General features: G+C 36.7%; 1 protein-coding gene across 3 annotated transcripts in view; it reads left to right on the forward strand.

Moving 5' to 3' along the window:
• The window catches only part of LOC139151269 (multidrug resistance-associated protein 1-like), a 59,416-nt gene extending 34,957 nt beyond the window's left edge, over positions 1-24,459 (forward strand). The window contains exons 22-30 of one of the 3 annotated variants that reach the window (XM_070723940.1): positions 2,569-2,879; positions 14,723-14,922; positions 15,472-15,598; positions 16,560-16,661; positions 17,101-17,247; positions 17,356-17,514; positions 18,056-18,222; positions 19,264-19,458; positions 20,140-24,459. In XM_070723940.1, the coding sequence (XP_070580041.1) occupies positions 2,569-2,879; positions 14,723-14,922; positions 15,472-15,598; positions 16,560-16,661; positions 17,101-17,247; positions 17,356-17,514; positions 18,056-18,222; positions 19,264-19,458; positions 20,140-20,251 (1,520 nt within the window). In that variant the 3' untranslated portion in view covers positions 20,252-24,459. Of the gene's footprint in view, positions 1-2,568; positions 2,880-9,724; positions 10,036-14,722; positions 14,923-15,471; positions 15,599-16,559; positions 16,662-17,100; positions 17,248-17,355; positions 17,515-18,055; positions 18,223-19,263; positions 19,459-20,139 lie in introns of all 3 variants that reach the window. The other 2 variants (XM_070723938.1, XM_070723937.1) reach the window with 2 other exon arrangements.
• The last annotated feature ends 518 nt before the right edge of the window (positions 24,460-24,977 follow it).

Raw genomic sequence — 24,977 nt, forward strand, 5'->3', positions numbered from 1 at the left:
CCATTAAATGCCTCACTTTCAATAGTTTATCTGGATAATTTTTGTACTGTAATAGCCATTCATTGCTAGCCGGATGTTAATTATGCTGTGCATTTGCAATTTCTCAATGGAGTCAAGGTTTTATAACAAAAATAATCTCATGGTGCCATGGAGTATAATTGTCATTCTGTAATGCAATCTTAACCTGTTCACCCAATTCCCTATAAACAGGTTCACATTCTCCATCAGCAACAATGGCTTTGGCAGACACCATGGCAGTGAAAGAGTTAATTAAACAGTACTCCTCATTGTGTTAATATGTGTTCCATGTCTGTGTGGTAGGGACATGCCAAGATTTTAGCACTTTTCTCGGTATCAGTGTGTCTGGACATTCAACCCCCTACTTGTTGGTATACTGAGGGTTCGGTTTGCCCTGAACCCATTTTCCATTCCCTCAGCATTTGAACATGTTGTGTGGCTCGGCAAATTTGTGATATACCAGAATTGTGCCATATCACATACTCTATCTAATGTTTGCTGAATAGCCGTTGGTTCCTGTACATCAAGTTTTATGTGCATTGATCTTCACTTGTGTCCCTTCTTCAGTTGCCATAGTGACTTTCTCTTTATATACTCTATGGTGTCACCTGAAATATTAACTGAAATGATGAATAAAAGTGACAAATAAGTGACAAATTCTGTACAAATTTGTCCCCACTGACATAATAAAGAAACGACCAGTGCTAATATAACATGAGGCTGTTGTGTTTAACAGTGAGATTGGTGTTTTTCAAGGGTCCGCAGCACTTATACCCATAGTTATATGAGGGATAAATAGGATCCATTTGCTCAGTACTGGAAAGTCCATGAAAGTCCTTGAATTTTAAAGCCTCCTATAGAAAGTCCTGGAAAATTGATAATCCATCCACAATTTCCAAAAATGTCATAAATGACAAGATGACCAGTTGTGAAATCGTAAAAAAGAATATCATGAAAATGGCATTTTTGGCCTCAAAAATCTTTGAAAATTACTGAAAATAGTCCTTGAAAGTCCATGAATTTTAAATGACTGTTAGTGTATGGACCCTAGATAAAGGTTGTTGAAGTGTTCAAGGTTAATGACTTGACTCTCGTTGATTCAGACTATCTACCCACAGTCATTAAACTAGAACTTAAACCCACACAGTAAATATTTTTTATCACTCACCTCGCTAACACGACTGACTATTCCAAATGATTGACAACAAGCCTATGGCATATTGATATTGTTCCAAAAGTAGTTCAAATGTTTAAACACAGAATTGTTTCAGTTAATTAAATTGTTATTTTTAGCTCATATTTGGTATTAATATAAATACCAAAAAGAGCTTATATGGTGAGTCAATGGCGTCTGTATGTCTGTATGTATGTGGGTATGTGTGTGCGGATGTATGTCGGTCACATGCAAAGGCTCCCATACTACCAAGCTACCCTTTCAGTATTTAGTGTACAGGTAGCTGCAGGGATTGAGATGTGACGTTGTTCAAATGAACATGTCAGTGTCAAAAATATGCAAATGAGGAAAGAAAAGGGGGAAATCCTGCAAATGTGCAGGAGTGGTGGCAGTAACTGAAACAGCCCACACATCTGAGTAAGAGATTTTTGACCTTTAACCTATTTGTATGCAGGGTTCTTATTATGTGTGGGAGTGGTGGCAGTAACTGAAACAGCTAAATAGTCATTTCCTGTCATTGTTTATGAACTGTGACATATTAACAGACCTGCTCAAACCATAGACAGTAGAGCGGGAAGACTGTCTATGCTCAAACTAAGAGGGACTAGCTGTTTCTGTTATGCATGTTGCTAAAGCTGACCTCCAGTACCTAAAGTTTCAGACATTATGTACTTTTGTCATTCTTGTTTTTTCTGGTTTAAATATTTCTTGTTGTTTTTCTGGTTGTACTGTGCAGAAATCATTGTCATAACATCTCCGTAGAATTTTCCTGCACTGAACAGATAGAAACAACACTTATTGTTGATCTTTGGTATGTACCAATTCTGATCAAATTTGAGCGACACCGTATAATTGCGATATTTTTTAAACACAGAATTGTTTCAGTTAACTAAAATTACTTTGTAAAAATAACAACATTCCTGGCTCATACATATGATATTAGTATGGAATCATTATGTCACTCATATTTTTCTTCGGTTAAAAAAGACAAATATTATTTAATAACATAGTAGCATTGCAGCTAGCAACCCCATAGTATTAATTAGTACCATTTTCTGTATCGAGCAGGAGTAAGTTTCATCGCAAGAACAGAAGAGTTCTGTACAAAGAACAATCAGTTGAAGTTTATAGTAAAGCAATAGTCCTCGCAAACAGTGGCTCTCACATTAGTTGATGTTAGCATTGACTGTTTATGTGACTGTAGTCCGTTTTGCCCTCAAAAAATATTGTGCATAATCGGTCAATTTGCAAAGAGATATAAACTTATAAAAAACCTGCCCATTTAGGAGAGAAATATGGCTGAATCTCAATAGAAAATGTTTCTATCAATCCTATCAATGAAAACTTGCTGCAACTTTTTTCTGTTTGCCTCACAGGGTTATTTGGCTTTGGTGCCAATATTGTACTGGCTATAGCGACTCTACACTCAGCAAAGGCTGTACACAAGCAGCTTCTTTTCCATATCCTGGCCTGTCCCATGAGATTCTTTGAAGCAACACCTGTTGGACGCATCATAAACCGCTTTTCGAAAGACATAGACAACATTGATTCGGTTCTTCCCCGAATTGTCGAGGACTGGCTCAGTTGTTTGTTGGAAGTAGCAGCTGTCCCGCTAGTGATCAGTATATCTACACCACTTTTCTTGTCCATCATTCCAGCCATTGCATTGCTCTATTATGTCATACAGGTATAACATATACTTACATGTACTGTGTGTTTGAAACTAACTGCTATGCAGTCCTGCTAACAGGCTCCATGTATTGTTTTCTTGCCTAGTGTTACCTAGCTTGTGCACTGTTGTGTTTTAGATTAATTAAATTGTAAAATGTTAATCTCTGTTAGTGGAACATGATTACTGTCTGTGCTTGTATCAATAAGTTTTTGGATACAAGATCACTTTTGACCTCATTGCACTTTTATGTTTTCTACGAAGTTGAGGAAATTGACTCTCTCAGGCAGGCCCTGACCCTGAAAGATTGGGATGATGCAGATATATTATCAGTAGGTTAGGTTTATAAGGCCAAATTAAATCATGTTCAAGATGGTATAGTTAAGCAATAACCCCCGCCATAGGCAGGTATATACAAGAGATTTTGGTACAATTTGTGACATATAGCATGAAACGATAGGCAAGTGCTATACGGAGCAAATTGTACTAAAATCGAGGGTAGATACCCACCTGCGGCGGGAGTTACCATTGCTATTATATCAACCTGTGTGTCTCTGTCATCTTGTTTATAGGGTATTCTCATATTACTTTAAGCCCCAAATGCAGAAAATAGACATCAGAGAGATCACATGTCAGAAATTCAGTGCCAGACACTGAGCATCTTTATAAGTTAAGATTACATTGACTATACATATTGCACACAATAGATTACATCGACAACACATGGATACATTATCCAACGAAAACGCGCAGATGACAGGGGTAAACTTAAATAAGTATACTCACTCTGGCCTGCCACATCGAACCAATTGAGAGCCAAGTGTCATTGATGCTATGTTCCGACTTTGAATTTAAATTTGGGCTGCCACGAAGTGATTCTATTCGAGATGAAATACTACATGTGATCAATGCCATGATATGTCTCATGTCAGTAGTTGGTGTCAGATTTAACATTGGACTGATAGAACTTCCTTTGCAGTTAAAATTCAGTGCCGTCATTGTTGTGTGATTGTAACATGCAGGGTTACCTTTACCTTGTATTTGACATTAAACCTGGCCATATATGTTGTTTTTATGAGCAACCAGACCAACTTTCACCACCATACCAAAATAATACCGATTTCACTGTATTTATTTTCTCTATTTTGATATTGGAAACATTTTTTCTGGGATTTACAATATCTGATTTGCCACCAAAATTATAGAATCAATTTTTATTTAGCATTTGCACCAGCATTTATAGTAAAAAGCAAATCAAAAATTAAACCTAAGTGAATAATGCTTTTATATAGTATCGGGATGCTACAGCATTGTGGCCAGCAGCTCCATACCAGACTTATTTATACTATGATCTATATCAAGCAGGACTTTGGTTTCATTGCAAGAACAAAAAAGTTTTCTAACAAGAAAAATAAGAAGAATAATCAGTCAAAGTATAACTGTGTGTCAATTGATCCTAATATTTATGAAAAGTTTTGCTATGTCTTTTTTAGCTACTATAGACTATAGTCTATAGAAGCTATTGGGATGGGTATCCGTCCGGCGTCCGGCGTCAGTCTGTATGTATGTATGTATGTATGTATGTCCGTTTGTGAGGTGTCCGTCCACTCAAATATCTTGAGAACCGCAGTACTTACTGATTTGATATTTGTTGTGTAGATGAAAAATATGATTTTGAGAAACTAATTTTTTTAATTTTTTGATATTGTTGAAAATAGGCAAATTAATGCCAAAAAAGGTGTTTTTGGTAAAAAATCTTCTTCTTCATAACCTCTGGTCAGACAGCTTTGTTATTTGGTATACAGGTCCCTAGGGATAATCCAACTTAGATTTGTTCAAATTGTGATGAAATATGCAAATGTGTATTTTTAAGGAATTTTTTTGTCATTTTTGGTCAAAGTTTGACTTACATTGTATTGAGGATTAAAACATGTAAAGGCAACTTTCCTGAATCCCAACTTTGATATATTCTGAACCACCATTTATGTTATCTAAAAGAAATTGCTCATAATAGTTTGTCATGATAGGGTGGTCAAATAAACAGAGATAGAGAAAGTTCTAATTCCATTTATGGTTGACTTGGTAAGGATAAAATAAGATTACCTTTGAGGAAAAAAATAGAGTGGTCAATTAAAAGAGTGGTCAAAGTGATAGGGTTTTTATGGTAAAGCTGGGCTGTAAGATTCCTCATGTGCTATTTATAGCAATTATGCAATCTTTGTAAACAGTGCATTGAAAGTGTAACATGATTCCTTATAATGCTTTTGATGACCTTGAACTTCTTAAGTTTCAAACATTTGTCTCTTCAGTGTGCTTTCTCTGAGTACGTACAGTCTCAACTTATTCAACAGAACTAACTTACAATGTTAATTTGCAAGTTAAAATGTGCTTGGTTAATAGGATGAAAATACTGATATTAAAAGATAATCAGCTCAAGATTCTTTATAACCTGACAGATATGCTGTTTTTTTATGACATAAATCTTGATTTAAGCAAGTCTTGTTTACTTTAATTAGAATGTAATTAACTCTCGTTTATTTGCTATTATAGACTAATATAGTCTGATGAAATATGCAAATCTGTATCATTACAGAATTTTTTTCCATTTTTGGTCAGGCCATCCTGAAATGAGCTATCAAAGATATCCACCTTCTTCATCAATACATGTGTCACAAAAGGTTATTCTCTACATAATACAGCAGAGCTCTGTCAACTGTTGAGTCGCTTGTTTTTTCAAAACCGCTGGTCAGACAGCTTTAATATTTGGTTTACATGTCCCTAGGATGACCTTAGTGAGATAATTTCATACAGTCAGGATATACTTAATTTTGTATCCATGTCTATAGTAGCTTCAGGGACTTTGGCCCTATGTTTCTGTTTGCCCCACAGGATTATTACTCTACAGTGCTCATATAACAATGGCTCATGCAGCCCTACGTTCAGCAATGACCTTCCACAGGCAACTTCTTGTCTGTGTCGTGGCCTGCTCCATGAGGTTCTTTGACATAACACCATCTGGGCGTATCCTAAACCGCTTTTCTAAAGACATAGACGGCATGGATTCTGCTCTTCCCAGAGTTGCCCAAAGTTGGCTGAGTTGTGTCATTAGAGCAGTAGCTTCACTACTGGTTATCTGTGTGTGCACACCACTTTTCCTGTCTGTCAGTCCAGCCATAGCATTGTTGTATTATGTTGTACAGGTACAGTGGAATTTGATTGAGTGTCCGGTTTGCCTTGCAGAGTTCGACGAGTCTACATGTTGCTTATCGTTAGAAAAGTAAACATTTGCAACAAATTTAGTCTTTGGAGTGGGGCAAATGTTTCCCATACACTGTCTACCACGACAGTTGTTTCAGCATGCCACTCACAACAAGTTTGACACTGCCCTACACATCATCAGTTTTCTTTCAGGTATTTTCTTTTGGGAAATACAACTCCGACGAAACTCACTGGCATATTTTTCGAGTGTGGGATCTATATCTTGAAGAAAGTCCTAAAGATCAACCAGACTGACTCTGGGCATTCAGTAGAATATTGCTTGAACTTCAGCAAGATGAAGAAAATTTTGCAGAAAGAGACATATGGCCGTCTCCTCCATGTCGTTGTCGTGTATGAAGCCATCAGGGAAATTACTTGCCAAAATACAGTGAATTATTTCAGAAACACTGGGTGTGTTATTTAATGGCATAAAATGTATTGTATTGACTGAGAATTGCACTTGCATGTGTAAAATCATCACTTTTCTTCTAGTCTATTTTGTAGCTGTTTCATGTATTTGAGTGAAGTGTCAATGAAGAGAGTTTCGCTTAACTGAGACACAAGAGAAAGCAGGAAAAAGTTTCATGCAGGAGTGTTAAGAATTTTCTGGTTGATAATATTCATTGTTGTATTGCACAGTGTCAAACTTGTTGATAGGGGAGACTGCACTGGAAAAGCTACCTGCAGACTGTATGCTGAATGGACTGTTGTCGGGATTCTTGACATTGAGAGGAGAAGAACATTTTATTTTGGAAAGAATTTGCTTGTTTCTTCATAAACACCTAAAGAAACTTTGGTGATGTGTATGCAGTGCAATGTATGCTGAAATGACTCATGATTGTAGACAAGACAGAGTATGGGAAACGTTCGGCGCGCACTGTAATCTAACACCAAGGACTCAATTTGTTTCAAATGTTTACTTTTCTAGCGATATGCAACATGTAGACCTGTCGAGTTCTGCAAGGCAAACCGGACATGCAATCAAACTCCACTGTACCGGTATATCACACGTACTTAATGAAGAAATACAGAAAGCAAATGTATACTATTTGTAAAGTTTACTTTTGCCCTTTTGTACATTATGAATTTTGTATCACATTGGATTAGCTCTTGCTTACTTTCAATTGTTCAGCTGCTTTGATATTTTTTTGCTCTATAAATGCCAAATCATTGCTAGCTATCTGATTTTCTTTGCACTAACGTACAGCTTCCAAAACATGTCATGGTCTTATTATCAAATGCTATAATAGTCACGCCAGCGGCTTACTGACTACGCATGCGCATATTCATAATATACTATGCGACTAACCGGAAGTGTACCCTTCTTTCATGGGTGCCGCCATGTTTTTTTTTGAGTACTCGTAAATAAACAAATACGAAACAAATTACTATTATATAACATGCCATTTATAAAATATACCTCTTTTATTAGCCAGTAAATGTTATTATGCACCTTGTCGCTGATACAAAATATCGTTAATATAGATAAAGGGAGAAAACTGTCGTGCATATGAACGGGACATACGCAAAGAATGCTGGGATTTAATTTTAGAAAAGCGCCCCCTGTGTCAATAATTAGACGCTATAATTAGACGGAACGCTATAGTTTTCAGCTTGCAAGTGGAAGGTGGGCAGTGCGCTTACCATTGCAATGATAATGATTGCATAATACTTCCCTTGTTTAACGCAATAGGCTGTTATCATTGTAAAAAGTGCCAATTTTTGTCCAAAATTTTTACATGTTACAGAAAATCTATACCTGCACTGCTGCAGGGTTTGACGTAGTGAACTGCTTTCATCAGAGGGAAACTGGGCATAGTTGTCATATAAACGTTTATGAAGTAACAATTAATTACATTTTATCATGAATCAATACAAATAACATTGCCAATCTTAACCCCTGGCGCGACACCAAGGGCTGAGCCCTATATAATATTAGCATTGTGTCTGGGAGCCAAAATGCTGAATTGTCTTTTTTAAGATGCACTTTGTTCCCACACATTTGCCATGCATATCTGCATGATAGGGACATGGAAGGGTATTAAGTACTTCTCCTGGTAACAGTGTGTCCATGCATTCAACCCCAGTTGATTGTTCTTGTCAGTGCCCTGGGTGTGCTTTGGCAGTTATCCTGTTTTCCATTTCTCAAGCTGTTTTGCCAATAATGTCACTGCAGCTATTGTATACTTGACTGGTGTTACATTGTGTTGTACGACATTGCAACTTTGAACATAATTTGCTATCAAGCAATGGTATCTATATGCCATTTGTAATTTTCATGTCACAAGGGACAATATAAAATACAGTGGACATGAATCATTGGATACAAATTCAAAAGAGTTTCCTGGTGGCCCCTTGCTACTTATTGTATCCTCTAACATTTTCATAACTTCGTAGGCTACTGCCATGGTATTATGCACTTCAAAATTGAAAAACTAATAAACTTTTGCGCAAACTTTTCTCACCATTCTCTTAATAAAGGAGGAATAAAAGTCAGGAATCACTGTGCAACTTTTGGTACGAGGGAGACTACTACCCAACATTGGCTGACATTTGAAATTAATTCCGTAGGAAAAATTAAGCTAATGATTTTCACAAAACTATAGTGGTGAAAAGTATGTATTCCTTGTGCTTTACAATGAGCCCTCACAAGTGGTACGTACACCAGAAAAGAATTGTAGAAATGTGAGAGTCCAAATACCTTTCCCGAGGTGCATTCAACCTTACTGTAAAACACTATTTGATTTCATTGATCTTCATTTCATCTTCAACAGAAATTCTCAGTATGTGCACTTATGGTATCACTAGAACTTAGTTTTGAATGAAGTCTTGAATAAAAGTGATGGAGAGACACAAATGCTATTGCCATCACCCCCACAGGCATAACAGATATGGACCAGTGAAATATATTAACCTTGAGGGTGTTATAATAAACACTGAGATTGTCATTTCAAATGTGTATAAGACTTCTCAAATAGAAGTTTGTGATTAAGGTTGTTTCAAGTGTGTTTATATAAGGTCAGTGACTTGACTCAGGTAGATTCTGTACCTATAGTACTAGAAATTACCTGTAAGTCCCTCTAATTTGTATCATTGCAGTATCTTTCTAATTACTGTTTCTTTGTTTAATAGCTTCCAGTTCCCATACATATATGTGACAAAAGAGGTTGTTGGGGTAGAAGCTATTCATAGGCAATTATCTGTCTGTCTGCCTGTATATGTGTGTATACATGTATGTCAGTCTGCTGAATTTCTCGCAAATGTGGCACTTATCAGCTTGATATTTTGTGTGTACATGTTTTTAGGTCAAGGATGGTGTTCCTGAAATGTTAATGTCATGCTCCAAAAATATGCAAATGAATTCAATGCCAAATCAACAATACCTTTTGTTCTTTTAAACTTTGTGAACATAGTTTTATTGGGTCACATATCTAAGTTTGTTAATGTTGATTTGATGAATATTATGCAAATGAGCAAAATAAGTGTAGCCATAAGGTGAAAATCTTAAACTTAGAAACAACTCACTCGAGGACTGTGAAGTTATATGGAAAGCTACTGTCAATGAAAAATGTTGCTATTATGTCTTTTTTCTATTTGCCCTACAGGGTTACTTGCCTATGCTGATCTTATAACACTGGCTGTCGCTACTCTCCGCTCAGCAAAGGCCATGCATATGCAGCTTCTTGTCCATGTCATGGTCTGCCCCATGAGTTTCTTTGACACCACACCCACGGGACGTATCATAAACCGCTTTTCTAAAGACATAGACAACATGGATTTGGTTCTTCCCCGCATTCTCCAGAGTTGGCTATATTGTGCATTTGGAGTTGTTGCTGTGCTTATAGTAATCAGCATGTCCACACCGCTTTTCCTGTCTGTTGTTCCAGGCATTGCATTATTGTACTATGTCGTACAGGTATAACATTTGCTTATACTGCCTGTTTGAGAACTAATACTCCCTTATGCACGTGGTCTCCCTATGGCACCATACTTTTCCCATGCCTGCTCTGCCAATAACATCAGTGTGGTATGTCATACAAATATACATATACTGACTGCCTGCCTAAGAACTAATGCTAACATATATGTGAGTCTCACTGATACATCTTGTTTGTTTCCGATATTGCATGCATTAACTCTGTGTTGCCATTGTTTCAAATTCCAGTAGATTAATACGATTGCACAGTGTTTAGAGAAGTTCAGGGTGTTTGTAGAAAAGTAGTGTTGTGCATTAATAGACTGTACGTTAGATGGTACTGTTAATCTTCTGGACACAATGTTACATTTGACCTCTTTGCACTACTTTTGCAAAGGACCTCACAGAAAATAGCCCTTGAGGCTCAATACTTGAAAGGTGATCCAGGTAAATACAACAAGGTAGGGGCTAAAAGCGTCAAATCTGATATAAAAGTTGAATTTGAGCGTAACAGATGTGGACCAGTGAAATATATTAACCTTGGGGGTGCTATTATAAACACTGAGATTGTCATTTCAAGTGTGTATTAGACTTCTCAAATTTAAGTTTATGATTAAGGTTGTTTTAAGTGTGTTTAAGGTCAGGGACTTGACTCAAGGTAGATTCTGTGTACATATAAATATTATACTAGAAATTACCCGTAAGTCCCTCTAATTTGTATCATTGTGGTATCTTTCTAATTACTTTTTCTTTCTTTAATAGCTTCTAGTCGTCACTTATATGTGGCAAAAGAAGTTGTTGGGGTAGAAGCTGTTCATAGGCGGTTATCTGTCTGTCAGTCTGTCTATATGTATGTCAGACCGCTGAGTTTCTCGTAAATGTGGATGGCACTTTTCAGCTTGATATTTTGTGTGTACATGTTTTTGAGTCAAGGATGATATTCCCGAAATGTTAATGTCATGCTCCAAAAATATGCAAATGAGTTCAATGCCAAATCAACCATAGTCCTATTGGGTGTTTTAATGTTGATTTGATGGATATTATGCAAATGAGCAAAATAAGTGTAGCCATAAGGTAAAAATCTTAAACTTAGAAACAACTCCCTCGAGGACTGTGAAGTTATATGGAAAGCTACTTGGCAATGAAAAATGTTGCTATTATGCCTTTTTTCTATTTGCCCTACAGGGTTACTTTCCTACGCTGGTCTTGTAACACTGTATGTAGCTAATCTCCTCTCAGCAAAGACCATGCACAAGCAGCTTCTTGCCCATGTCATGGTCTGCCCCATGAGTTTCTTTGAAACTACACCCACGGGACGTATCGTAAACCGCTTTTCTAAAGACATAGACAACATGGATTTGGTTCTTCCCCACATTCTTCAGAGTTGGCTATATATTATGCATTTGGAGTTGCGGCTGTGCTTATAGTAGTCAGCATATCCACACTGCTTTTCCTGTCTGTTGTTCCAGGCATTGCATTATTGTACTATGTCATACAGGTATAACATTTGCTTATACTGCCTGTTTGAGAACTGGTACTCGCTTATGCACAGGGTCTCCCTATGGCATGCATATTTTTCCCATGCCTGCTCTGCCAATAACATCAGTGTGGTATGTCATACATGTACAAACATTTACATGTACTGACTGCCTGCCTAAGAACTGCTCACATATGTGGGGTGAGTCTCGCTGAGACATTTTTTGTTTCCCATATTACATGCGTTAACCCTGTGTTGCCATTGTTTGGAATTCCAGTTGATTAATGCAATAGCTCAGTGTTTAGAGAAGTTCAGGTGTGTCTGTAGAAAAGTACTGTTGTGCATTAATAGACTGTACGTTAGATGGCACTGTTAATCTTCTGGACACAATGTTACATGTGAACTCTTTGCACTACTTTTGCAAAGGACATCACAGAAAATAACCCTTAAGGCTCAATACTTGAAAGGTGATCCAGGTAAATACAACAAGGTAGGGGCTGAGAGCCTCAAATCTTATTCAGTATGTTATTGTTACACTTTTAACCCATTATTCAGTGATATAAAAGTTGAATTTGAGCAGAGTCTCACCATCCAAAATGTGCTGTGAGAAAGGTGTAATTTTAAGTGCCAGTTTCCATCATGTAATTTGCTAAATTGCATACACATAGTGAAGTTTTACTTTAAGGTGAATGTCCAGAAGCCCTGCATCAAACTTTACGAAATATGGTACAGGTGATATTCTGTCCATGTATAGGATGCAAAAATGTTTGGCAGCATCCTGTTGATTAATTATTAGTGACTCATTTAATGACTTTTTGTAATTAGGGTGGCAGCCAAGATAGGTTTTACATTTTCAATATCATGGAACTAATTCTCGGCCATGAAGCCCCATCTGTGTCGTACTATTTTTAATCACAGATCCAATTAATGAAGAGGACTTGTAATCAAAGTACCCATTAACAAGTGGGGACTATGTCATCAATGATGACTTTTTAGTCCCCCCAGACGAAGTCAAAGGGGAGTTCTGGTTTGTTCCACTGAGGCATTATAGAACAGCCAAACCATCACATCCTTTGACCAATCATTAAACAGAAATCATTGTCATTTCCATAACCTGGATTGCCATGGCAGGTATGAAAAATTTCTAGAGGTTTATGATGGCAGTAGTAGTTGCCTACAGACTAAGAATTGAAATTTATAGTGTGACCAAGAAAATTTCAGAAATAAGAAATTTTTTACACGAATAAACTTGCTGAAATAAATAAGTCCTGATTGTACCAAAATACACATCATAGTTCAACAATCATGATCCTGTCCAGAATGAGCCTTGAAAGGAAAGTTGTTTGTTCATGCCTGTATTGTAGCATGAAAAATTTTCAAGAGGGCTATATTGTTGCTGACTTTTGTTCAGAGCTTTTGAAAGGAGATGTACTCGACATTGAAAATCAGAAATTTCATGAATCAGAAATTCTTGACCAGTAATACTTAACTGAAAATAAGTGGTTAATTTTCTTCGTGATAGTACAAAATCGCAACTCAATGACATAAATGACAGGAATTACTCTTGGTTTATTTCCTTTTGCTGTCATAGCAATGAAAGTCCCAAAGAGAAAACATTAAAATTACTTTCAAAATTTGTTGTACACCATTAAAATAAACATGTCAGTGATGTTTTGTAGAGATTGAAGAAGCTATTTAAAACTCAAGTGTTTCGCACTATGGTATTACACAATTCGTAAAAGGTCAAACATATCGCATCTTACACATCAACTAGTATTAAAATATTAAAATATTCTGTCATACAGGAGTGAATATTGCATTTTGTGATCATGATTAATAAAAAGCTAGGACAGTTGTAAATAAGTCGACACAACACAGATCTTTTAGATAATATGGCACAATGACAGACAGAACCAACAATTACAATTTCAATGATTCTTCTTTAGGATTCAAATTTGCAACCCATGGTACCTACCAACCCAACCGAACCCGACAAAGAAGGCAGTGATCAAACCATTTCGCTTCATCTCCACCTCTGAAACGGTGCTTTAGCAACAGAGCGTAGATGTTGCAGTTTTGTCTGCCAATTATTACCCATAAAGTAAGGTTGCAGAGTTTTCGTGCTAAAAAGAGACAGGTTCAGAGAATCAATGATCTTGTAGCCTAGACCACATGAGAGGCCACTTTTTTATCAGCTTTTATCTCTGAACAAAATATTTCACTGAACACAACTTTAAAATCAGAGCAAAGGACCAACATGTCATTAACAATCAGTGTCCACAATCACTATGAAATCAGGGGTTCAGGGCTGCCTGTTTTGACTGATCAACTCAATATTTTAATAAGGCATTGTGTGATAGCAAAAAATGTTCTATTTGAAGACCACAGCAAGTTTGATGCTAAGATACTGTCATGTCATGGGTGTCTTTTCACACAACTACTCTTTGCACTTTCATCTTTGAATGCTTGCTCTCTCTTACTCTTTGATGGCACTACACCGTCCCACTGAATGTTAACAGCATGTTGCTTTTTTTTTTATTGTTGAGAATTTCTCATAGTTAACACTACTGTACAATAATACGCTGATTGTCGTGCAGTGAAAATTTTCAAGAGGTCATTCTTGGAATATCATCTCCAGTCATCACAATAGATTTGATGAATTTATTGACTACATAATAAGGGGAATTGTTGACAATAATCCAAGACTTGAGAAAGTTTAAATTGATCCTGTGAAATGCTGCCCAGTTTTGACCTCTCTTACTCTTTTATTGCACTACAATATCCAACTGATTGTGAACTAAATAGTTTTGTTTTCTGTGTTTTGTTTTGTTCAGAAATCATTAATGCATGCAATATTTCAACAATTCATTGGTTGTCATGTAATGAAAATATAAAGGTATTCAGTAGTTTTGGTAAAGTTATCCAATACATATAAGAGGAAATGTTGACCTCAATCCAAGACTTCAGAAAGTGTGAATCAATCCTGTTCAATCCTGCCCAGTCGTCAGTGTGGCAAGAAAACTCAACTTGTCTGAAGTGAAGTAATATGTGATTATTTGCTGTGTTTGTTCATATTTTGTATAATATCCAGAACATAGATTTTGTGACTATAGACTTATGACTGGGGCAGGCAAATATACAATGCATAACACATAATGTGCAAAAAAGGACTCACTTCTTATTATTTACTGATATCTTCCGTCTACCCAGAGATTTTACATTGCCACATCTCGGCAGCTGAAACGTCTTGAATCAGTCAGTCGCTCACCTATCTATTCACACTTCTCTGAAACTATCACTGGTGTGAGTACCATACGAGCATACGGACAGCAAAAGAGGTTCATCGGTCAGAATGAACATAAGATTGACGAAAATCAGATCACCTATTATCCAAACATATGCTCCAACAGGTATGTATACCAGCCATTAATACACGTACTTCCCTGTTTATATGTGTCAGTATGTTTTAGTTATTTTGTTGGAAGAGGAAATGCACATCATGATCGGTGGTGACTTTCATTTTCATAAAATCAACTGCGCTAACCAGATCACAGTTTGTTACTATGACCTTGGAAAAATACATCACTATAATTAATCCCCGCTTTCCCAATAATGTAAGGTGTGTGTTCCAAAGGCACGAACTGCAATATTGTCTTTAATAGGTAGTACGTATCCTACAGTTTAGGTATGAAACAGCAATATTGCCTTCAGTTTTTCACGATCATTTAATACGAGAAATGACTGGTACCAATCTGTGTAGACTGTGGTCATGATAATTATCAGTTAGTGGAGCATAACCAGCATATATGACAAGGACAACAATATAGTTGTTCTGTACTGAACCAGGGGCTAAGATTCCTGGAAATAAACAACTTGAAGGTGTTATATACCTTTTCATAAGCTACATCATGATGTAGTCTAGTTGGTACTGATTGAAACGTATCTCTACCCATGTGCAGGTGGTTGGCTTTGCGACTGGAGTTCATCGGCAACTGCATTGTATTCTTTGCTGCGTTATTTGCCGTGATTGGCAGAGATTCTCTCAATGGTGGCATAGTTGGTCTTTCCATAACCTACGCCTTGCAGGTCAGTATAGAGTGGTGTATAGCTAATCTCAGATCTGATGAAGACATTAAGTGATTTAAGACAATATTTAGAATTTATCCTTCCTGTAAAGTATTGCTGCCATACTAAACTTTAGATTTTCAGCTTTTTGAAACTATATAGTGTGAGGGAGTTTCTTTGTCATCGTAGATGAGAAATATTCCTTTGGAAAAACTGTGTTGGTAATGTGCGGCTCCATCTTAATGAAAAACTGCTGATGTTGATTAGATCTCAGTGTTCTGTAATTTACAATGTATAATTGTTATTTCTGTTCTTATTGTAAAATACAATTTTTTTGTTCTAATTCCAAAAGTATGCTGAAATGCAAGTGTTAAACTTGTTGATGTACAGCCTTCATGTAAACAATATCCAATAATATTGTTGGCAACAGAACTTTAGTCAAGATTAGAGTTTTATTCTTCCACAGTAAGATTTCAAATTATACACATTGTGATATGTGTACTTGGCTATTGGTGTGTCCATGTATTGTAATGTTATTCTGGATGATTAAAAAAATGTAAAATGTTTTTAGAAGAATAATAATGGAATGTTATTACATTATTATTATTATTATAAAAGGTATAGCTTTGTGGTTTGAGCTATTAAAACACTATAGGAACTGGAAAGATCTTTTTGAATTGCACCAGCTAAGCTAATTTATTGAGCAATTTGATCAAGCAATCAAACTGAATATTTATGAGAGCTTGTAAGCATCAGATACAATTTTAGTGTCGGTCAGATAGTGTATCACTAACTGGTCTGGTTTGTGACATATTAAATCAGCAGATTCCTTTAGTGTGGAACAACAGACATATATACAATGTACATATTGTATAAATTAACTGAATGATTCTTTAAGTATATTGTAAAAATAGCAAAGGTCATATGGTGTTCTTATGTGGTCCAGCAAATCGTTTGCAAACCATGTTTTCTTTATTTACAGATAACATCAACACTAAACTGGTTGGTTCGCATGAGCAGTGAGTTGGAAACCAATATTGTATCAGTAGAGAGAGTGAAAGAATATGCTGAAATACCTACAGAGGTGGGCTGATTAATTGTTGTCTGAAAATAAAATCTAATTTTTACTTCACTTAATAAACACAAATTGGCATTGTAGAGGTCTGTTAAATTCAGATCGACATTGTTTCAGTACACTAGATACTTTAGTTGCCCATTTGTGTCAATACAGTTTTTTGGCAATGCAAACATACCCGTGGATGAATGAATGGTCAGACGTAAATCATGTTCATATCAAGTAGAATATGCCTCTGAGACAGTTATCCAGACTGTTAAACGTTTACAATATTCTTTTGGCCTCACCACTTGTGGCAGCTCATTTTGAGGCTGATAGAGGAAAGAAAGTTTTCAACAGCTTAGTTTGAGAAAATTGGGAATCTCCATACCCTAGAACACAGCTGTCATAAAATCCCATGAATATCATGACTTTGCACCTACTTTACATTGTATATATGTCTTAACAGGCAGCAGCCATTGTGCCAAATAACAGACCCAGCGATGACTGGCCCAAGACTGGTAAGGTGGACTTTGTAGACTATAGCACGCGTTACAGAGAAGATCTGGACCTGGTTGTCAAGGGTATCACTTTATCAATACAGCCCGGTGAAAAGGTATGAAATTTTCATGTGGAACCAACAACCATTTTGTGGATGTTACTATTTCTAGGATATCTGTAACTTTTGATCTGATTTTCTGTTTCCTTTGTACATTCTCTGTAGATCGGTATTGTAGGTCGCACTGGTGCTGGCAAATCATCACTTACCCTGGCACTGTTCAGGATAATAGAAGCAGCAGGTGGATCTATAGTGATAGATGGTGTGAACATCAGCAAAATTGGGTTGTATGATCTCAGATCCCGTATCACAATCATACCACAGGTAAGAAAATATTGGTATTTCAGATGGTTACACAGATGTATGTGTGTATGTGTGTGTGTTTATGTATGTGTGTATGTGTGTGTGTGTTTATGTATGTGTGTGTATGTGTGTACCGGTATGTGTAGATAGATAAATGTCTAGGTAGTGGTAATTGCCATAAAAGCGGTGACTGAAGTTTCGTTAGCTTCAGCAATAGTGTAGAGATAATGCATTAACCTTGACTTTATAGACATTATTACTGTATGCTTGAAGTGATTTTATATGTATGCAGGCTACTCTTTCCATCAACCACTGTGTTTCTGTGTTGAAATGTTTGAAAGCCTTAGTATTCTTGGTGATTGCACAGCCATGCAACGGAGGAAGTACCTCCTTCCTGCATCCCTTTCATAGATAAAGAAGTTTTGACAGAAAAATTGAAGTGAATTAGAAGGTTGTATACTTGTAAGTTATGGCCTTTAGACGGTATTTTCAAAGAAGAATAAAATATGTTTCAAGAAGCACGCACACTGATCATGAATTTTTGTTTCCCTAAACACAACAGGACCCAGTTTTATTTGCTGGATCACTGAGGATGAACTTAGATCCATTTGATCAATACTCAGACGATGATGTGTGGAAAGCTCTGGAGTTGTCCCATCTGTCAGACTTTGTGTCAGGTCTAGCTGATGGACTTCAATTTGAATGTGCTGAAGGAGGTGAAAATCTCAGGTAAGTCATCAATAAAGGAACGTTTTTCAGTCCCAGGGTCTCATCGTGAAATCCTTTACCATCGTTTAACCTGGTCACCCCTCCAATTGCTAACAATGGATTTTGGTCAAACCATTGTGATGAAGACAGAACACCCATTTCATCGCGTCCAGAAATGATGGGTAATTTGCAAGCAGGTGAAAAGTCATAATTTACCATTACAGCTTTTAAGCAATTTAAACAATTGTACAAATATGGTCATGATAATGTATTCGCCAAACTTACAGTGTAACTGTAACAGCACAGCACAGCTGCAGCCTCAAAACCATAAGCTGGTGTAGATCTATCTATGAATGGACGATACACAGAATTACTTTTACGTATTGACTTTGAGTTATGAGCAACACGCAGGCAGACCTAACACAGGAAGAGCCAATGAGGCATGACATATGCTCACATATGGCGTATTTGCAGCAGTCTAACCAGATAAAAATGTCTCACTCTGTTGGTGCAGTAACACTTGAAGTGTAAATGTACAATGAAGATCAACATCATGCAATAGATTTTGATGAGGACAAAATAGTATCACTGGTGAACTAGTATACAGAATGAGAGTTATAAGATACAACAAAATAGCCTTGCACAGTGTTCAGAAGTACTCAAAAGGCCAAATGTACTCAGATTCCAATATTGTTGTTGTGCAGAAGGTAGTCGTGTTTTCAACAAATCAAAGCTGCCTTAGAGTAGTTAATGAGCATTTATGAAGGAGATTACAGTATAAGAACTAAGTCTTTTCATCAAGGTATCACACTTAAATAAGGAATGAGAAGGGACAACACATTACATCAAGAATGGGACTTTTTTTATGGAGCAATGGCCAAGGAAGTTTACAGAATCAAGAGTACACCGGGAAAACTACTGTTTTCCTAGCAATTCAATTACAATATCTTTGAATGTTTTACTATTCAAATATGTTTTAATGGTTTCTTTAGTCTAAAAAAAATTATGCCTCAATGTGACAGCCCTATTCAATGACATGACCTCGTACATCCTGTATTTCAGTGTGGGCCAGCGTCAGTTGATCTGCCTTGCTAGAGCCTTGCTGCGTAAAAGTAGAATCTTGGTCTTAGATGAAGCCACTGCTGCCGTAGACCTGGAAACGGATGATCTGATACAGGCAACAATCCGCACACAGTTTGCTGACTGCACAGTATTTACCATTGCTCATCGGCTGAATACAATCATGGACAGTACCAGGTAAGAGGCATATTGATTGGTCTGTTTCAACAGTGCTACAGCTGGAGTTTCGTCATTGGTGATTGGTCAGAATTGATCATGTGACATTTGCCATTGACCTATTTACCTCTCCGTGGATTTGCAAGTCCCAAATAATGCAGAACAAATACCCTCATAAAATATATCCATCGGGATAAAAGAAATAGTTTACTTCACATATTGCAAAGGAATGGTGTACAGAGATATCATTATAACAGTTTACCAAGTTTTCTCCAATAGCTTAAAATTTGTATTAATATTGCTCTGAAGAACCGGACACCGTCCCTTGGCTTGATAAAGCAGCTTGTTGATATGGTAATATCCAAACAAAACAAGTTATTGATCAAATGATGCAAATTTTGTGAATAATTTTGTAAACTTTTGTTTGGGAATCTAAAACTAATCATGCTATAAATATTCTTCTAAGATGTGAAACTTTGCTTTTTTCCATTCAATGACTGATGCGGAGGATATGATGAGTATTATGTTGTTCAACATGTCACCCCAATGCCTAGTAGACTGGTCCACATCAACCATTGATAACAATAGGTTTGGCTGAAACCATGGTGGTGAAAGGGTTAATAATAAAACATGATGTAAAATGTGGGTCACAAGATAACACAATCGTCTAACTGATGGGCACTTTCATGTTTTGTTTCACAGAGTACTTGTATTGGATAAAGGAGAGATAGCCGAGTTTAATACCCCTATCGAATTACTGACATCCCAGGGTATATTTTACAGCATGGCAAAGGATGCAGGACTGGCCGCGTAGCTTTATCCCATCAGAAGAATATCTGTATGGCCCTTGCAGCCTCCATTACCAGCCAGTGCTGCCAACTTTGAGCATCAGATTCATCTATTTTTCTGATATTTTATGTATTTTTGTCAACGGGATATTAAGTATATTAACAGTAATTTCCTTTACAGAATGTAATATTACCTGTGTTTTAACAGCAGTTGTTGTCATATGGGTGTTGGTGTCACAGAGTTGTCTCTTTGATAACAGGGAGTGTTGTACAAAACATACTAGTTAGTTTCGCTGCCGTCAATGTTTGAGCTTGTGCCATTGAACAAGAAAACGTGTGGATTTGAATCTTAACAGAGACTAGCCGAGTCTGGTTTGCTAAATTTTAAGAGATTGCTCAAATTTTGAGAGGATTACTCACTGTATACTGATGATGTGAATCCAGATGAGAGTCATAATGGTGAAAAACCGTAATTTCATAATGAGCTTTTGTATCAACAGAGTTCACCCCAGTTGTCCTTCATAACCAAGAGTACCTTGGTACCATTTCCTTTTGTGATTTTGAAAGTTTTATTTTACAACCTTTGCCAAATTTCTGATATTCATGGATTTTAGAATAACTTATTTTTGTCACATTGTTGCAGTGTTGGACTTCATTGTAGTTAACTGTTTTAGTCACTTTCACAGTTTTATTTAAACCATGTGTAAGTTTCTTTAAGTTATTGCATAAAGAACTGAAATTACAAATTTTTCATAGCATGCACATTTGAGCTGGCCGAAAATTACAAGAGAGAAAGTTTTCTGTATTTAAATCTCTAGTATAACTATTTATAAGTACACGTACCAAATGTACCTCATAGTTGAGTAACACAAAAATAGCACTACCCAAAAGTAAATTCAGTGGTTTCCTTGCATACAATCTGTCAATTTCAGAAGAAAGTTGACAGTCCTTTAGAGAATACCAAAGACCTGGCTATGATCCTTCTTGTGCACTTCCAATGTAATACATTGAGAAATGTGGGTGAAAATTTCAAATAATGGATCGCCCTCAATCTGCAATCAGTATACAGTCTTGCCATAACTGATCTTGTGCAAACTTTGTCATTCTGTTTCCAGTGTAACATCTGACATGGATGCCAAATGGCCTTTTATTTAAAGTTTTTTTCAGCTAGATATTTGAATTTGTACTCGACACGGGTGATCCAGCATAGAGATGAACAGTGCAATGTTTTCGTACAGAAATATTTCATGATAGTGCAGCTACCAGAATACCATTATGTTTGTAATTTGTCCTTTCCATTATCAGTTTTATCACTAGCATCCCCATTCAAAATTGATGGAGGAGCACAAATAGTACTGTGCAATGTTTTAAACGGTTCTTTCACTACTGCGTTCAGAGTGTGCATTTTATTTCAATTTATTGTCCAGACCTGCCATTCAGAAATACCATTCAGAAATACCATGACATCATTTGACATCAAGATAGGTATTTTATAATCCAGCAGGGACTTATTTCAATGACTAATTTTTATTGCATCCAACTTAGCCCATTGTGATGATCATTTCCACAGCTCAGGGGTGTTAAGTTATTACATGCAAGTTTTCAAACTCTGCTTTAGCCACAAGAATGTTTCCTGCCAACTATTTATCCTTTTCCAAAGCATAGAGAACATTGTTCATAAATTAAGTCTACAAAACTGGTATAGACATAGCTGATAGAATTTTTTGAAGACTTTTTTTTGCTGAATAGTGTTTAACAAAAGACCTCTATCCAAAACATTGGTGGAGTTAATTTGCCATTAATTAAACATATAAATTGCCATTAATTAAACATATAAATTGCCATTAATTAAACATATAATTTGATAAGATTCTGGCAGTATCCATCTTTAATGTGTATTCAAATATTCAAAATACTCTGTTGAAAGCCATGAGAATGACATTGGTGTTGAAGTGTACATTGGTAGGATAGGATAGATAGGAGACAACTTGGTGATGGCTTGGTTTTTTGACCAGAGAAATTTTAGTGTGACGTGGGTTTATGTGCCATAATGTGGGGAGTAAAACTTAAAAGATAGGGCTTTATATGGGGAAAAAACCAAGAGGTATAGCTTTATGTGGGAGTAGGTCTGGGAGGTAGGGGCTATGTATGGAAGAAATCATAGTCTGTGGTGGTATGGCGTTATGTGTCAGTAAACTTGGTGGTATGTCTTCATGTGTAAGTAGAACTGGTAAGTAGGCATTACTTGGGAGAAATGCGGTATTATGTACATATGAAGAAAGTATACTTATATATGATGATAAAGTTTTTTAACCAAGATTGCAGCTTTCTACTTTGAAAATTACTGGGTTTACTTTCATTAAAGGAACAAAGTCGCTCCTTTTAGATTTTTTTTGCCGGTATATGAAAAGTACTTTGTGATGTTTGACTTCTTGAAAGATGCTGAAATACTAGTCAACTGTGGGCCACCGTGACTCTGCTTGCAGCCAGACAAGATTAAACATTCAGTGAAACATTTTACGGTCTGTACTAAAAAATCAAGTTCCATGCACAACTGTTACCATGCATTGCTTGAACATGCATTGTTAGTCCCCACGGACACCGTCCGGGGGGACTTATAGGTTTGGTCATGTCCGTGCGTGCGTCCGTCTGTGCGTCCGTCCGTCCGTTCACGCAGATATCTCAGAGATGCCTGAAGCGATTTCATTCAAACTTGGTACAAGGATTACTTCATATGTCATACAGATGCACGTGGATTTGTTTTGCGGTATGATCCAATATGGCTGCCAGGCGGCCATTTTATTACGATTTTTTCATGTACAGAGCCATAATTCAGGCATGTTTCAACTGATTTTATTCAAAGTTGGTACAAGGACATTGACCAATGTCATAGATATGCATGTCAATTCTTTTTGTGATACGATCCAATATGGCCGCCGTGCGGCCATTTTGTTACGATTTTTTCATGTACAGAGCCATAACTCAGGCATATCTCAACCGATTTTATTCAAAATTGGTACAAGGACATTGACCTATGTCATACATATGCACGTCAATTTGTTTTGTGATACAATCCAATATGGCCGCCAGGCGGCCATTTTATTACGATTTTTTCATGTACAGAGCCATTACTCAGGCTTGTTTCTACAGATTTTATTCAAAGTTGGTACAAGGACATTGACCAATGTCATAGCTATGCACATCAATTTGTTTTGTGATACGATCCAATATGGCTGCCGTGCGGCCATTTTTTTTACGATTTTTTCATGTACAGAGCCATAACTTAGGCATATCTAAACCAATTTTATTCAAACTTGGTACAAGGACATTGACCTATGTCATACATATGCACATTGACTTGTTTTGTGATACGATCCAATATGGCCGCCGTGTGGCCATTTTATTACGTTTTTTCATGTCCAGAACCATAACTCAGACATGTATCAAGCAAATTTATTCAAAGTTGGTACAAGGAGATTGACCAATGTCATACATATGCATGTTAATTTGTTTTGTGATACGATCCAATATGGCTGCTGTGCGGCCATTTTGTTATGATTTTTTCATGTACAAAGCCATAACTCAGGCATATTTCAACCGATTTTAATCAAAGTTGGTACAAGGACATTGACCTATGTCATACATATGCACATTGATTTGTTTTGTGATTCGATCCAATATGGCCACCATGTGGCCATTTTATTACGATTTTTTCATGTCCTGAACTACAACTCAGACATGTATCAAGCGAATTTATTCAAAAGTATTTTTATCACAGACCTAATGAAGAGGACTCTATCCTCTCTGAGGACCTGTAATCAAAGCACCCATTAACAAGTGGGGACTGTGTCATCAACGATGACTTGTTATATAAAGTTTGGTCCTCATGCAAGCTTTTTGTGATGAAATATTAATTTGCAGTGCCTTTCATTTTATAGTTGAGGATAGCAGCTTTTCCTTGTATAGTGGCGGTGTTTGTCATAGCAATGCAAATGGTAATAGGAAAAATCTGTTTCGTATAGACGTCACAAACAAAATCATCTACCTGCATTCAGCAATGGGGTAATTTTTGACACTTTTACAGTTTATGTACTGTAGTAATTTTGTACTCTAATTGACTTAATACAAGTATTCCATGTTTTCTTGACATCATGAAAAGGTCAAAAAGAGCAACTTTGTCCCTGAAATGACTTTTCCATTTTAAAGATCAATAAAAATTTATATTATTACCTCATATGTGGAGAGATGAATGCTGTATGTCATAGTAAAAGGGACAATAGTTATCAGCTGTAACTCTTGATAATATTTCAATCAGTTCTGTTCCACAAAACAGCTTTTTTGTCTGTCTCCCTAGCCCTATCAAATGGGATCACCGTTGCTAACAGAGACCACATTGTGTACAATGTGAAATATTATTACTGACGGAAAATTTGTCCTGACTAAAATTCAGATGTCAACAATCACATCGGAAATTACGCGCACACGTACAGGCTGTACTGACAAAGTGAAGAAACGGGAAAATACATCAATAGTTACAGCTTATTGACCATTAAGGTTACTATGTGCCTGCAAATGAAAATTTGCTGACGTTTGTCACACTAGCTATACCCTGTGCACGATAACTGTGCCCTGTCTTAACTCCATGCAGACAAATCAACTTTGTAATTTTCACCCCCCCCCCCCCCCTCCAAAAAAAAATAAAGATGGTGAAATGAGATGAATCAGTGGACGACAAATGTGTGGGACCCAGTA

Source organism: Ptychodera flava, chromosome 15 (assembly GCF_041260155.1).
Source record: "Ptychodera flava strain L36383 chromosome 15, AS_Pfla_20210202, whole genome shotgun sequence".
In the NCBI taxonomy this organism is placed as follows: domain Eukaryota; kingdom Metazoa; phylum Hemichordata; class Enteropneusta; family Ptychoderidae; genus Ptychodera; species Ptychodera flava.